Genomic DNA, 15259 nt, shown 5'->3' with positions numbered 1-15259 from the left:
ACACCTTTCAATCCAATGGGCTGGAATATAGTCAAATTTCAATTTTCACGGGTGTGTGTGTGTGTGTGTCCCAAAATGGTTCCTTCACGAAAATGGAGGAGCAACTGTACTTGCTATTGCTGTTACTACTATGTTTAATTCAAGTGGCACAAATAAATGCAACAAAATAGATTCTTTTATTCTTTTCCATAACAGTTAAATTATATTCTGACCCTACAGCCCAGCAATTTTTGGTACAAAATTATTGTTGCTGAATATACAGTTTTTAAGAACACCACACAAGACAGTAGCTTCATTTCACAACACTTTAAGCCATGAGCTATGGTTTAATAAACCAGACTGTAAGACAAGGTTTGCTATTGCCTTATGAATCTTGGTGTATATCCACACTACACAATACATTTGGTATCAGTTCAATGGCCATGGCTCCATCCTACAGGGTTTGGGATTCATAGTTTGGTGAGGTACTTAGGATTATCTAATGGAGTCTCCTGAACTCCAGCACCAGAGATATCACAGAGAATTCTAAATATCTCATCAAACCACAAATCCCAGGATCCTGTAGGATGGAGCCATGGCAATTAAAGTGGTATAACAGTGCTATAATTGTATAGTGTAGGAGCACTCCTGGTTTGTTTGGACAAAATAACTCATAACCCCATGTTTAATATTACACAAATCTCTCTAATTTTGTTTATCTCCCTGACCCAAGAAAAAGCAAAATGGTGTCAGCAAATTGCTTGTTAATATTGTAGTTTATTAAGCTTTAGTTCCTGGCTTAAAAGAGATGTGGACCATGTTAAGATTTTTTATACCTTGAAAAAGCTTCTTGTTTAATCGTCACCAAAGTCCTTTTAAACAAATATATATATATATATATATATATATATATATATATATATTCCTTGGTAGTCCCAGTATTACGATTAATGTAGTGAAGCGTGAACTATAATCTGTGTAAAACTGTCTAGTCCTGGGTTTTATGGCTGATTCTCTGAGCATATCCATGTTGCTGGGACCCACTGAGGTTCATCCTGCGCTCGACGTACAGCAGAGAGTAGCTGCATACAGGCTTCCTGTAGATTGTCATTCACAATCACTTGATCAAAGAACTGGCCAAACTGAGTTTCCATTTTTTTAGCTGACTCTTCCATCTCCTGCAGGTCTTCTTCCTGCAGACAGCAGAGAAACAAAAGGCTAAAGGCATCCACATAAATGAAAAGGAAACTGCTGAAATCATTTGATTGACATTTACATCAAAATTAACACACTATTCTCACAAACCTTTAATTTACATTTCTCGAGGTTAACACTTTGAAAAAAGTTTTTTTTGTTTCAGTTCAGATCAAAATAAATTGTAAATGTGTAATAATAATGAACTGAATATATGTACAATAATATAGATAAATTTATGTATAAACAAATTAGATTTTAATTGCATTTCTGCGTCGTGTATGATACCATGACTTTGGTTCCATTACTCTTTCCACTTTTGTTGTTGTGTGCTTTCAAATCATTTCCAACTTATGGTGAGCCTAAAGAGACCTATCACAGATTTTCTTGGCAAGGTTTGTTGAAAGGAGGTTTGCCATTGCCTTCCCTCTGAGTCTCAGACAGTGTGACTTGTCCATGGTCACCATGTGGGTTTCCATGGCTTAGCAGGGATATAAACCCCAATGTCCTGGAGTGCTAGGCCAACACTCAAGCTTCTTTGCACTATCACTTAAGAATTACAAGTACAACAGGATGTCAGTCTAAAGTCCATTTTGGAAGTTGTTCTGCTTGTGAATGTTCATCTAATAACTACTGAGTAATACAGAAAAAGTGTTCATGCTAATGCAGAGTCTGTGGTAACTTCATGTGAAGACTCTTTATTTGGTTGCCAAGATATATAAAACTGAGCCACTGAGATCACATAAATCACGGCACAACTGCTGAAAACTTGCACATGGAGGAGATGGTTCCCCTAAATGACATCTTAGTATGATCATAGAAACCCCCATCTTCCATAATCCAAAAAAAATTCTGCTGTTATACTTCAACCCACCAGTCACAAGAAAAAAAGAGAGAACAAGTTCAATATTTGGACTATGACTCAGGAGTTCAGGGTCTCACTGGGTGGCGTTGGCATGTCACAAGCTCTCAGCCTCAGGGGAAGGCAATGGCAAGATTTGTGTGCGCTCAAGTCTATTCCCACTTATGGTAACCCTTAGGGTTACCATAAGTGGGAATAGACTTGAGCGCACACAACACACAGACTAAATGCAGGCTGAAATTTATAATTAAACAAATATCACTGCCCAGAACAGTGCATGTCTATAACTTGAGTTCTGGTCTAGCTCCATCACATTTATCCTCATTATGTGAAACATAGCACTGTTTCACCCTTACATGTAAAGCATTGAAATGATGGATATGACCAACCAGCTCAGAGACGTTCTCACAGAATTTTTATAATCAAGATTTCAAGACTTTTTTTTTCTTTTCAAAGGGGAAGAAACTGGGTGCTGTAAGTCACATAATGCCACACAAATCAGACAGCCTTTCTCTTCCTCTCAAATCTCACCTTAAATTTCATGTTCACATAATAGTCTGTAATCATCCTAGCATTTTTCCGGGACTGCTTCATGCAGCTGATACTTGATGGCTTAATGAATATAATGTAGGGCTTCAGTTCATGAGTACGGGCCAGCTGAATACTCTGCAGGACAAAGGAAAAAAGACATTAAAAACACAAATCAAAATCCTGCCATTTGAGTTCAAGGTAGTGAACATGCAAAATAGACTTCACATAAAGGTTTTGCTCCTATTTTTAAAACTCTCTCTCTCTCTCTCTCTATATATATATATATATATATATATGCAAATGATGTAGGTTACACGTATTTGAATCTAAAAATATCAACAGGGCTGAATCTATATATTACAGTTTATATTACAGGGTATTGCATTTGTGACAAAGATGGTATTGTTTGATAATTCAGGGATGAGTTTGGTAACAGTGACATAATAATTCAACTTTGAAATATTTAGTACTGAATCTTAATTAACTGCACATAACATTGGCAAACCAAACATGGATACTAATTACTACCAGTTTTGACATATTTGTATTTTTTAAAACTTGCCCAGCTCACCTTACTTGAATTGCTTACAACCAAGTTTTGATTCAGGTTTTGTTCAAGCCCATACCCAGGGCTTATAAGAGGGGACTGCAGCCAGGCCCCAGAGACCCAAGTGAGGGCCCAGAGAGGGGCCCATGACTTTCTGGAATACTGGGACATTCTAAAAGTAGCTGAAAAATTGGGATGCTAGAGAATCAATCAGGACTGTCCCTGACAAATTGGGACAGTTGGAGGGTATGTGATGCTAACATTTTAGTCCGTGAAATGTACACATTAGAAGTTTCTCTTTATGACTCACCTGAGGTTCTAAATCAACTATACAAATCTTCCCGGCATCAAGTACCGCACGCACTGAATCAATGCTTGTGCCATAGAGGTTACCCTTGTACTCTCCATACTCCAGCATTCTGCAAATGTAGTAAACACCAGAGGACCAAAATAAGAAAGCCTGCTTCAAATAAAATAATATCTAAAATGCAATGGCCAGTTGCAACTACATTGGAACTACTGAATCAACAGGATTTATGCAATTGTTGATTTGCCATTCAGCAATTGCTTCTGTTTGTCTACTCTTCTTGGGAGCAGCAAGTGGATTTAGGTATGAGAGAGATCTATTTAATGCCAAATATTCTGAGATAAGTCACATGTTTAAAACTGTTGTAAATAATGCCAAAATGGGACTTAGATCCATTAATAAGTAATACTTTTATTAGGAACCAACCAAAATATCACAAAATCATACAAGGTTTTGAGTTCTCCAGAACTCTTAATTGGACTAAGTAGTATAAAAATATTTGAAGGGGGGGAATTAGCCAGAGGTTGTGGCTATGTGGACTGTAATATTAGCCCATCCTCCAAATAGAGATTTGCAGGTATCAAGCAGTATGCCTCAAACCATACCTTCTGGGATGCAGAAGCAATACTGATCTCTGTTTCTGAATACGTCAGGCCTGAATGCAACTCAGATCTGCCACTGTCCCTGGGCTAAACTCATAAATTCCTAAATTGACAACAGTACAGAGAAACATGAGAGTCTTTATATTTGTAAAACCTGTGATTAATTTTTAGATGGCACACCAGCTTAAAAAGTCAACTGAGGCCAAACAGCATTACCTACTGGTTGGATGGATGGAATGAAACCTGCAATGCAAAGCCCTCTTCAGGTAATAGATTCTGCCCTGAATGCCAAGATGTGGTATTTTTGAAAGATAGCTTGTATTTCTGGGACAAAAGGTATATGAAGCGATAGCTATCAACATGTTTGTTCTTTTTACATATACACTGGGGTTTGGTCCCAAGATCCCCCGTGGATAACAAAATCCGTGGATGCTCAAGTCCTATTACATATAATGACATAGCAAAATGGTGTCCCTTATAAAAAATGGAAAATCAAACTTTGATATTTGAAACTTATACTTTTTCAGAACATTTTCAAACCGTGGATGCTTAAATCCGTGTATGAAACATTAATGTATAAGAAGGGGCGACTGTATGAGAAGACGCATGTACAGTGGGAGAGCAATCCCTTTCCCTCCTCTCCTTTCATTTCTCACTGGATTCCACTGCTTTAAGACATAGATTGAAACACACAACTCAGGCACCGCATGCAGCTCCCAAAATCCATCTGTGGGCAGAAGAGTACAACTACTCACCCCCCCTTTTTTTTGGGGGGGGGGTTACTTTGCTGTGTTCTATAGCTCAACAGGCTTGTGACACCACTGATCCCAAAACATTGCCTTTTGGCAGAATGGACTGTAGTGTTTTCCTTTAAAACACTGACGAGATGGTGAAAGTGGGGAGAGGCTCAGTGAGAGAAGAAAGGAGAGTCTCTAGATTTTGTAAAAAAAAAAATTTTTTTTAAATTTTAATTAATTTTAAAAAATATATTCTTATATTTTTTTTCTTTAAAAAACATCACATCTTTCCAAATTTTCATTTTAACCACATGAAACTAATTGTACATGTAAATACATTTAGGTTGTGAGTATGATATAGTAATTTAAAGGTATAATTTTAATTTTGCTAGTTGTCTATGTCACAACTATTATGATTACATTCAGTGATATATGGGAATTATGATTTATGAGTTAACATTAGTGCCAAAATCCATTACTGAGGATTTTGTATGGTGTGGTATGGGAGGTGACATTACGAATAACCACACTGGGTGATGCCAACCCTAGTGACACCGCTGGTGAAGATTTCGAGTGGGGTTGAGATCTCTGGAGGGGAAAAACAGTCTTTTCCCAGAAGAAATGTCTGTGGGTGTGATGGACTGTGCAATTTAAAAAAAGAAAAGAATGATTAACAAAATGTTACAAACTAGGTGTTCGGCAAGTATCTCTCCCCCCACTACTGCTGCCAATTATTTCTAACGTCTATATATAAGACAATGTATAATATCACATCATGACAATTCCTAGTCCTGATCTCCTTTCTTCTGTTCTTTTTATGAGAATCAGTGGCTTATGTTTGCTTGCCACTTTGGAAGACTAGAGGATTGTTTGGACCTAGTTTCAAGGATTCCATGTCTCATAGGCTGATTTGTGTTTGTCAAAGAATTATTGACACTGGTAGTAAACTAATCAATTTCAGTTAAAATAAAACTATATTGTAGCACATCACATATACTGAGAATCCTAAGATGCTTTAAACCCAATAAAATTCTTTCAAATATACACTTATTCTCCCCCACTCCCATTTTTTAAAAATAGAGTTAAATAGTTGGTTGAAGTTCTTTGTATTGCCATGGCATATTTGAAGGCACTCATTTTTCTATGGTATTTTACATTAGCCTCAAGCCACAAAATGGAAAACAGTCTTCTCTAGGACTATACCTGTGACTGTACACCATATTTTCAAAAGTTTCCTTTGATACATAATGATACTCTCGGCCGTTCACTTCATAGCTCTTCTGAGCACGGGTTGTATCTGTTTAAAAAGAATAAAGAATAAACATGACAGTCCTGTTAAAGATGTGTTCATATGTCTCTAACTACTAGGATAGAATGATTTGCCAAGGTTTATATATTCAGTACTTTACTTGCCTGAAAGCATCTGGAAATAGTCTACATTAAACATCTTTGCCTATACTGTGTAGAGATTGTTCAGATGTGCATCACAAATTTTTCTTTCCTATCTCAACCCTGGACACGACCTGCAAAACTGAGAAATAATCCTGGCCCATGATTAAGTACAATAGAGGCGAAGTGAGCGCATTGTTCCTCCACATAAGAATTCTGCTCCACTAAAGCAAAAAAATTCCTTCAGTTCCCCCAATTCTTAGTATTGCAGAGGGAGAGACACAATTCACACTTAGAACTCTTATATTTGCTTTGTTTGCATTCCTTTGGTAAATTTGCCAGCCCCCATTTTTCTTTTCTTTTCTCTTCTCTTCTTTTCTTTTCCTTTTTTGGAGGCCCAAACTGTATTACTAAATGCTCAGCTGAAGTTTCAGAAATTTGGGGGCTGAAGGAAAATTTCATTTGGGATGACAGAATTCATATTCGAAGGGACAATGCCCTCATTTTGCCTCTCCTGTATCTACATACCTGTGACCTCTTGCACATTCTCTAGAATATTTCTAAATAAAAGCTAAAATGTTATATTTTAGCTGGCTTTATCTCAGCAGGTTTTATAAGTTCAAGCTATACAGTCAGAAGTAAGCACCACTATGTTCAATGTTATGTTTATTTTGAATATTTTGGATATTATAGAGCTTTGCCTCTTTGAATATCAATAATATAAAAGCCAGTTACATATGTAAAGCATCCATGGGACATAACACCTCAGGAGCACTGCTATGTGGACAAACATGGTCAGCTCCTCCACTTCAAACTTTAACATGATCTCATTGACCACAGATCACAGCAGGCTAGCAAGCAAAGATTTGCAGACCTCTCCTTCCACTGCTAGAACTAAAAGTACAAATGTAAAAGGTCACATACGTGGCACCGCACTTTGAAAGTGATGAGGATTTATACCGATAAGCCTCCGTCGTAGTTCATTTACTCCAACACCTGAAGGACCTGCATATTTCAAGAAAAGCAGTTAAAGGACTGAAAGAAGATAACTACATCCCCTAGTATAAATATGTTGGATTTGTTATAAAAGAAGAGTCATTTATTTCCTGAATGATGGTAAAGAACTCAGGGCTCTTGACATCTGAGAAGACTGAAAAGGTTTTTTCTCTGAACTGTAGAGACACGTTCCAATAAAGTAGCAAATTTCCCAGCTACTATGAGAAGATATACTTCTTGAGAATGAACACAAGACCCTCCAACATTTTCACTGAGCTTGGGCCTACCACAATTGCATTCCATTGTTATACACTAGGGTACTGATAAGCTATTGCTACTTACCCACTAGGACAATTAATCGGTTTCTATCACCAGGGAGTCTCTGATATCTCACTACTTCTTCATACGGTGCAGCTACAGCACTATAGCATCCACCAGGACATCGGGCATAACATGGCAGATGACTATTGCGAGATTTCCTGCGGCACAAGCGCATACTTCTACGGAAGCCAGCTGAGGAAAGCAGAAAGGTAAAAGGTAGGTAAAGGTTTCCCTTTGACATCTTTGTCTAGTTGTGTCTGACTGTAGGGGGTGGTGCTCATCTCTGTTACTAAGCCGAGGGAGCCAGTGTTATCAAAGATGACCCCATGGTCATGTGGCCACCATGACTGCACAGAACACTGTTATCTTCCCACCAAAGTGACGCCTATTTATTTACTTGCACTTTCACATGCTTTCAAACTGCTAGGTTGGTAGAAGCTGGGAGTGAACTCACTCCGTCATGTGACACTTGGGTCTCTCGAATTGCCAATTTGGTGACCTTGCAGTTGTCAGAGTTGACATCTTAACCACTAAGCCACCATGTCCCTCTAAGCAGAAAGGTATTGACCGTGAAATACCAGTAACTGACTCAAAGTGATGGTTGCACTAACAACTTAGCCCAGGGCTAGGAAATGTGTGTCCCTCCAGCTGCTGTTGGGCAACAATGCCTATCATCACTCAGCACTGGCTATGTTGACTAAGGCTGCTCGGAACTGCATCTGGAGAGTCACACATTCACCAGTCTAATATAAGCAGGGATATCCTACAATGACCTGCCATGCCAGGTGTTCTTTCCCTTCTGCACCAGATCCTGATGCAGAATATTGTATTATCATTGTAGAGCTGCAATTCATCCCTCACCTTCAGCTATGTGGGAATGGGGTGCTGGGAGTTGAAGTCCAATAACATCTGGAGGATAAGAATTTGCTTTTGTTAAGTCCTTGAACCATAGACAAAGTCACCCTCTTTATCCTACATTTCCACAGTTGTCCCTGCTCTACCCAGTCCCATGCACGCTAGTGAATGCTGGAGGTTGGTGGATAGCTTTCTGTTTAGAGCAAAAGAAAAGATTAACTGGAATAGACCATGCACCCTCTTCCTTGCTATTCTGTTTCCAGTGGTTGCAGGCAAACTCAGTGGACAGACACACAAGTTCTTACAAGGACATTGTGCAGGACATTGTATGATATCCCTGCTTATATTAGGGCCAGTTAAGACATGCTAAAGTCTTAACCTGTGCCCAGTTGTAGAGGTCTCCAAAATGTGCCTTATTATAACAGAAATAAAAATTTAGAGATCACGATGAAGAAGATTATTTTGTATTCAGAGGCAGCTCACAGTCTGAAGCCCTAAACTGCAGTGTACTTAGCTTGTGTATACATCCAATATTTGGTATTCTGTATCTGAATGGACAGTTGAGCTACCGGTTCATTCTCAGTGAGGTGACAAAATTCATGTCTGGACTGCATCATGATTTATTTATTTATACTGGTATGGGCCACCATTCATTTATATAAGTCCATGCATGCATTTCTCATGTACTGGTGGATTTTGTCTTTTATTTAGACAAACACAGGAGGGTTTAACATTTTTCTAAAACACAGAATTGTAGCTGAAAGAAAAATGTTTATTTAATTTTAAGAGAACCATATGAACCAGAGCTGGGACAAGTGACTTGTGAGGGTTTATCACTATTGAGACTATAGAGATTGGACTATTGTTAGGCTTAGTGTGTGTGAACTTGTCTCGGTCATTTTGTTCAATAAATATACCCCTAACACACAGCCTTGTAGGAACTGTACTCTCTCTTCCATGATGTTTACTTCCCTAAAGTAACAAGTCTGTTATTATTACTTTACGTCTTGCTGTTCCTGAGCAGAAATCTGAAACACCAGCATGGGATATTCTGCCTGGTCCATCTGCAACAATAACAATGTTATTTTCCCTCACAAGTGCTGCCATAACTCTGGGATATGTAGTGCTTACTAATGATTGTTTAAAATGAATGGCACCTTTTGTTTAGATGAGGATTCTGTATTTTTTCAGAACGTTAAAACCCATTACAAAAATCTAAGAGACTAAATCCACTATAGACATGATTTTTATTTGTGTGTGTGTGTGTGTGTGTGTGAATGATATCCTAAAATGTTCATACACCTCTTAGCTATTTGATTATCAACCTTCAATGAGAGTGTTTCTGTATAGTCCATGAGTCAAAGGTTTCTAAAGTCAGGAGAAATGTCACCGTTTTTATTCAGGGCAGCAGGGTCAGGAGAGCTAGAAGCTTATTGAAAGAGGTGGTTTACTATGAAAGAACAACAAAAGACACAGACTTTATAGAAGACTGGCTTACTGGAGGCCTACAGAACAATAGTAAAGAGAGAGTAAGGAATATCAGAAACACAAAATGAATACTGTACATCTGAAATTTTTAAAATATAAAATTGAACTAGATTGGCAGCCCAGCAACAAGGCAGCAACTACGTACTAATGAAGACCTGCTGACCAGATCCACTGAATTCTTCCTCTTCTGTAATGTAAAAAAAGAAGAAGAAAAAACAGTATATGAAACACAAGAAAGAATCATTAAAAAGCAGAATGCTTACAAGAACTGTAGCATTTTATCTGGCGATTCATATAAAAGATTTAAATGAGTATTGTTTCAATCGATAATGATGCTAACAAGAGGAAGAAAAGTGACTTATGTACCACTAAGGCCAAGTGGTCTTGCTTCAAACTCTTCAAAAGAGGCCATAATAATGAAAAGAACAACAGCAAATTTAAAGCCTTTGCCTTCTTTACAAGCATTTGCAGAGTCAGTTTGATTATTGGTTTTCTAAAGTGATTATTAGGTCAGCCCAGTATGTAGACTCCACCATGTTTCAAATTGGCTATGAAAGTGGTTTTCCCAGCATGGTCTAGAGATTGAAGAAGAGCATCTGAATTCGCTATTGTGATGGAGGGAGGGGAGCAGTGCTATGCTTCTTTTTGGAGCTGAATTATTTTATTTTTATTTATTAGAGTATTTATACCCTGCTCTTCAGCCAAAAGGCTCTCAGAAGAAGCCACAGGGCTCAGATTCCTATTTAAGATTATACTACCTGGCTGATCATTCACTCTTCAAATTTATTATAGAAAGCATCATATATTGACCATATTCTCTCCTCCCTATCACATGAAGAAGCAGGGAATGTGGAACACTACTATGCTATATGGCCAACACAGCTAACCCTGGATTTGTTTTATAGTTCAATAGTAGAACCCACCCTTTACATGCCAAAGGTAGCCCTAGGTTCAACTCCTGACATCTTTGGATGCTTTTAGACTCCTCCCAGGAAAGCCACTGCCAGTTAGCCACAGCTAACAGTACTAAGCAACCATGGACCAAGGGTCTCTAATTCAGTATAACAGGTGGTGAACCAGTCAACGTTGCAAAAATAAGGAGTTCACACATATATCCACTACTATAATAGCTTGACCCTGTACTTAGTGAATACACACAGCATGAAACTATCCCCAGTATATTTAAAAAAAAAACTACCTGTAGGATCAAGATGGTTAATCAGTGCCTACATCATGCATAGTAAAAAGACACCTGTCAATATTTACTCTGTGTTGTCTGTTGGCTCATCCTATACACTAGGAATGGGGGATTTATAAGGCCCATTGGTCAAATGTGAACTGCAGAGATTAATGCAAAGCTGCCCTGGTCTAAGTAGGGACTGGAGCATTTTCAGTTAGCATCTCAACAAGAGCCCAACTTCATTCTGCATGGATTTTCCCCATGAAGTAAAGTTGGGTTCTCCTCCCTGGCCAAGATACTGTCTGGTCAGTGCTTTAGCTGGGGATCCAATCATGATAAGGGACACTGTACTAGCCCTTACATCAGAAGCATGGCTCCATATCCCGAGGGCATCTAACTCTCAAAGAGGAGTGAGACTCTTCCCTAAGTAGAGGTTCCCCAGCTGTCCTATACACAATTTTATCTGCCTATCTGTATTTGACTAGATTAAAAGAATGAAATAAACATGTTCTTCTACATAAGTCTCCAGTGATACTAGTCTTAAAGAAATGAGCCAATAACCTCCTTTTTGGGCATTTCTTAACTGAGAATAATTTTTAAAAGCTAGACAGATAAAGAAAGTTTCAAGTTACCTTCTTTAAGCTCCTCTGGTTTGTCACACCAAAATTTAAAAAAAACAATACTCAGATTAAAAATTGGCACTGTGAGTACTGATGTAGTACAGCAGAATAAATAGATTACTTGACCTTTTTCACTTCAACTGCTCCCCTCCCCCCTGAGCATTCAAAACATCTAACAATCACACATGTTCATTTTTCTTTCCCAATGACTGCTAAACCCGCAGTCTAGTGTAGCATCATACCAGGGCCGGAATATTACATCCCAAGTCTGTATAGGCCACTGTTTTCTCCTTTGAATAAATGTGCCTGTTCTGCCCCAAATTCCACTCCATTCCCTATGTGCCTAGTCACTGCTCTGACCTTTGTGCCTATTTACACTACACAATTATAACACTTCGTGGTCCACTTAAAGTGCTATGGCTGCATCTCTAGGAATCCTGGGGTTTGTAGTTTGGTGAGTCACCAGAGCTCTCTCACTGAGAATACTACATAGCCTGCCCTAAAGTGCAAATAGAAAGCCAGCATGTCATAGTAGTTTGAGCATGGGACTATAACTCTGGAGACCAGGGTTTGATTCCCTGCTCTGTCATGAAACCCACTGGGTGACCTTGGGCAAGTCGCATGCTGTCAGTCTCAGAGGAAGGCAATGGAAAACCTCCCCTAAACAAATCTTGTCGCAAAGACCCCAATAAATTTACCATAAATTGGAAATGACTTGAAGGCACACATCACCAGCAAAGTGCAAATCTAGGCTATCATGCAACTGCACCATGTCAGTAAAAGTGGAAGCATGGCACTACAATTGTGTAGTTTGGAAAGGCTCCCTGCTTCCATCCTGTGGAATCCTGGGATGGGCAATGGAAGGAGAGGCCTTTTGAACCTTCAGCAAGAGATTCCTCTTCCGGTGCCTCCAAGCAAACTACAAACTCCAGGAGGATTCCACAAAAAGTGGAACCACAATGCAATAATAGTAACAGTCTACTGGGAAAGGGCTCTTTGTCTCCTAGTTCCCTTCGCCAAGAATTCTTAAAGCATGGGTGAGGAACTTTTATTCCTCCAGAAGTTTTGTCAGCTTATGAAATCCAATAAATATTACACCAGGAATGTTAAGTAACCCTATAATCCCTTTACCATTGGTCATACTGGCTCGGGCAGCTGGGAAGTGAAGTCCAAAATATCTGATGGATCAAAAGTTCCCCACTCTTGCCCTAAAGCTCAGGTAGACAGATAGGTTCTCACCTGCCTCACTACTGCTCTCCTGGCATTTAAATTTTTGAAGATTTGCCCTTATTCTAAGCTCTGTGCTTCTTAGCACACTGAGACATTCCAGATGTTCTGGAATTTCTGAATCACTATTATGAAGCATTACTGAAAGTGGGGAGGTGGACTCTTGTGATATGTTTTGTAAGGATTTTTTAATAGCACTGTTCATCAGAAATGTCAACTCTCAATTACTATTGTTATCCTTAGTTGCTTAAAACCTAGTTCTGGTCCATTTACAAGCAGATATGCTTCAGTATGTCCAACCTGCCCTACTTTTGTTTTTAGTGTGCAAATTTATTCTGCCACCCAAGTGTCAAAATGGATCCTCCTTCCTCATCAAGAGAAATAAGTACCATGAAGTAGATTAGCCCTTCAATCACACTTACGTAATGTAATCTCATTACCTTCCAGCTGTCCTCTCTGACACGTACATAGTTCTAACAATTTTTGGCATATGTATAGTGGTGATTCAAGATGGACTGAATGCTTCTGCTAATGAAAATCCAGTTTATTTCAAACAGGCCTTAAGTATGGTTAATAAAGTTTCTGATTTTGTCTCAGAGAACACCGGGAAGGTAGTGGTAAAATTACTTTAGGCACCCACGCTCACAAACCCACAACTTTAAAGAGGAAATAGTTGTTGAATTACATACAGTGCATGCCTTTTTTGTTTTTAAATTCTTATAACTAGCAAAAGTACAATCAGCAACCAATAGTGTAAAAAGAATTACACTTACCAGACTCAAAAGTCTCCTCATCTTTTAAATCATCCAGGGAGCAAAAACAGCAAATACATTTCATTTCAATACTATCCCTGTCTAAGATAATTATAACATAATACATGAGAAAGGATTTCTCATCCACACAGCATCAAGAGGACACTATTAGGTTGTCATTTCTTCCCCTGATCCCTGCTTATGGGCAAAGTACATGGTTACAAGGCCAACCTATAATTGGATCTTATTTTTAGTTAAAAGCAGCTGTGGTGTGTAGTTGGGATCCAAACAGGATTGATGCAATGGTTCTGTGAGGAAGAGGGGCCTTAACCAAACAACTCCTCACCCCATAATGTCCTCTCAATCTAAATTGTAGATGTATTCCAAAGTATTTATTAGACTTGCTCAGTTTCAAGAGTATTTTGATTTGGCCGACATTATTCGCTGTCACATTAAAAATGCCCTCAGTCATTTTACAGAGAACTTTTCTGGTCACCAAAAGTGACTCCGAAAACTTAACAAAGAGTCAATATGACAAGAAATGCCAAATTCAGATTTGTTTAAAAACATGCACACACATTCATTTTCCTTAGAATTAAAAATAAGATATAGCAAACTGGGTCATAGCTGCAGGGCATGGTCACCTGAACTGACTAACTCTCCTGTCTCTTTGAATTTGTCTTCACTTCAAAGAAGCGTGAGCCAAACAGACCAGAAGCTGCCATCTGGCCTTTAGTAATGTAAATCATACCAACCCACTCACATTCTGCCTGAGGCCCCACTGTAGAAGACATATGTTAAACAAATAAAGAGTCCTGTACAACAAAACATATGACCTGTGTCAGTTTATGTGCGTCTTTAGGTCCACACTAAGGTGGTCAATCATCTCACCTTGCCCTCATGACCTCCCATGGGAAGGGATGCCATGTCACTTCTGGTTCTAGGAGATGCCCAAAATATAGCAGATTTTTGTGTCTTTTCCCCCCAGGGTTTTCTTTTGGCTGAAAAGGAGGCTTCAGTGTCCTCAAACTGAGATCCTAGGGGCTGCATGCAGTCCACACAATCTGTACACCTCAAGTCTACAGGAAAATGTTAGCCTCTCAGCCCACTTGAATGAAACAGCCACATTTACAAGGCCTATAATTCAAATTTAAATGCTGTTTCCATGTCTCATGCCACATTCATAATATTCATGATCTCAAACAATGGTTTAGAAGCAAAAAACATTGTTATCTTGTTAGTCTTCCTTATGAAATTATTACAAGAGAGTAAAAGTGATAATGTTCTAGTCAAGTGTTCCTTGTAACCCTGCTATTTTCCTACTGGTTTTGTTTAACAACAGTTAATCTAACCAAAATTCTCTCTGTCTCTGTTTTACACATACACACTTTTATTTTGACATCACTTTGACAGAGATCATTTTAGGAGACCAATTATAGATTAATTTTTAGTTTCCCTGGAACAATGCAAATGAAAGACAGAACAACAAATGCTCGTTCATCCAGCCCAGAGTCACTTACCTGTTTCAACACACTTCTCATCAATTTGCATGTCTTCCTCTGTACAATATAAAACATGGAAGAAAGGTGAAAAAAGGTTAAGTTCTCAGGGCTGTAAAGAACTTTACACAATGTTATAAACAATCCTGATAATCTACTACGACACCCAGTTT

The 15259-nt window shown here is 38.6% G+C and overlaps 1 protein-coding gene across 5 annotated transcripts in view; it reads right to left on the bottom strand.

Annotated features, from left to right (window-relative positions):
• Positions 1-890: 890 nt before the first annotated feature.
• Positions 891-15259, bottom strand: part of MPP4 (MAGUK p55 scaffold protein 4) — a 40676-nt gene continuing 26307 nt past the window's right edge. The window contains exons 14-23 of one of the 5 annotated variants that reach the window (XM_089519399.1): positions 15108-15146; positions 13609-13689; positions 11621-11635; positions 9954-9995; positions 7487-7657; positions 7073-7153; positions 5963-6056; positions 3424-3532; positions 2567-2701; positions 891-1172 (exon numbers count right to left, since the gene is read on the bottom strand). In XM_089519399.1, the coding sequence (XP_089375525.1) occupies positions 981-1172; positions 2567-2701; positions 3424-3532; positions 5963-6056; positions 7073-7153; positions 7487-7657; positions 9954-9995; positions 11621-11635; positions 13609-13689; positions 15108-15146 (959 nt within the window). In that variant the 3' untranslated portion in view covers positions 891-980. The remainder of the gene's footprint in view (positions 1173-2566; positions 2702-3423; positions 3533-5962; positions 6057-7072; positions 7154-7486; positions 7658-9953; positions 9996-11620; positions 11636-13608; positions 13690-15107; positions 15147-15259) is intronic. The other 4 variants (XM_089519400.1, XM_089519401.1, XM_089519402.1 and 1 more) reach the window with 4 other exon arrangements.

This window comes from Sceloporus occidentalis, unplaced genomic scaffold, assembly GCF_023333645.1.
Source record: "Sceloporus occidentalis isolate IW3139 unplaced genomic scaffold, rSceOcc1.0.p SCAF_4, whole genome shotgun sequence".
NCBI lineage: Eukaryota > Metazoa > Chordata > Lepidosauria > Squamata > Phrynosomatidae > Sceloporus > Sceloporus occidentalis.
This window is presented reverse-complemented; position numbering and strand designations above follow the sequence as displayed.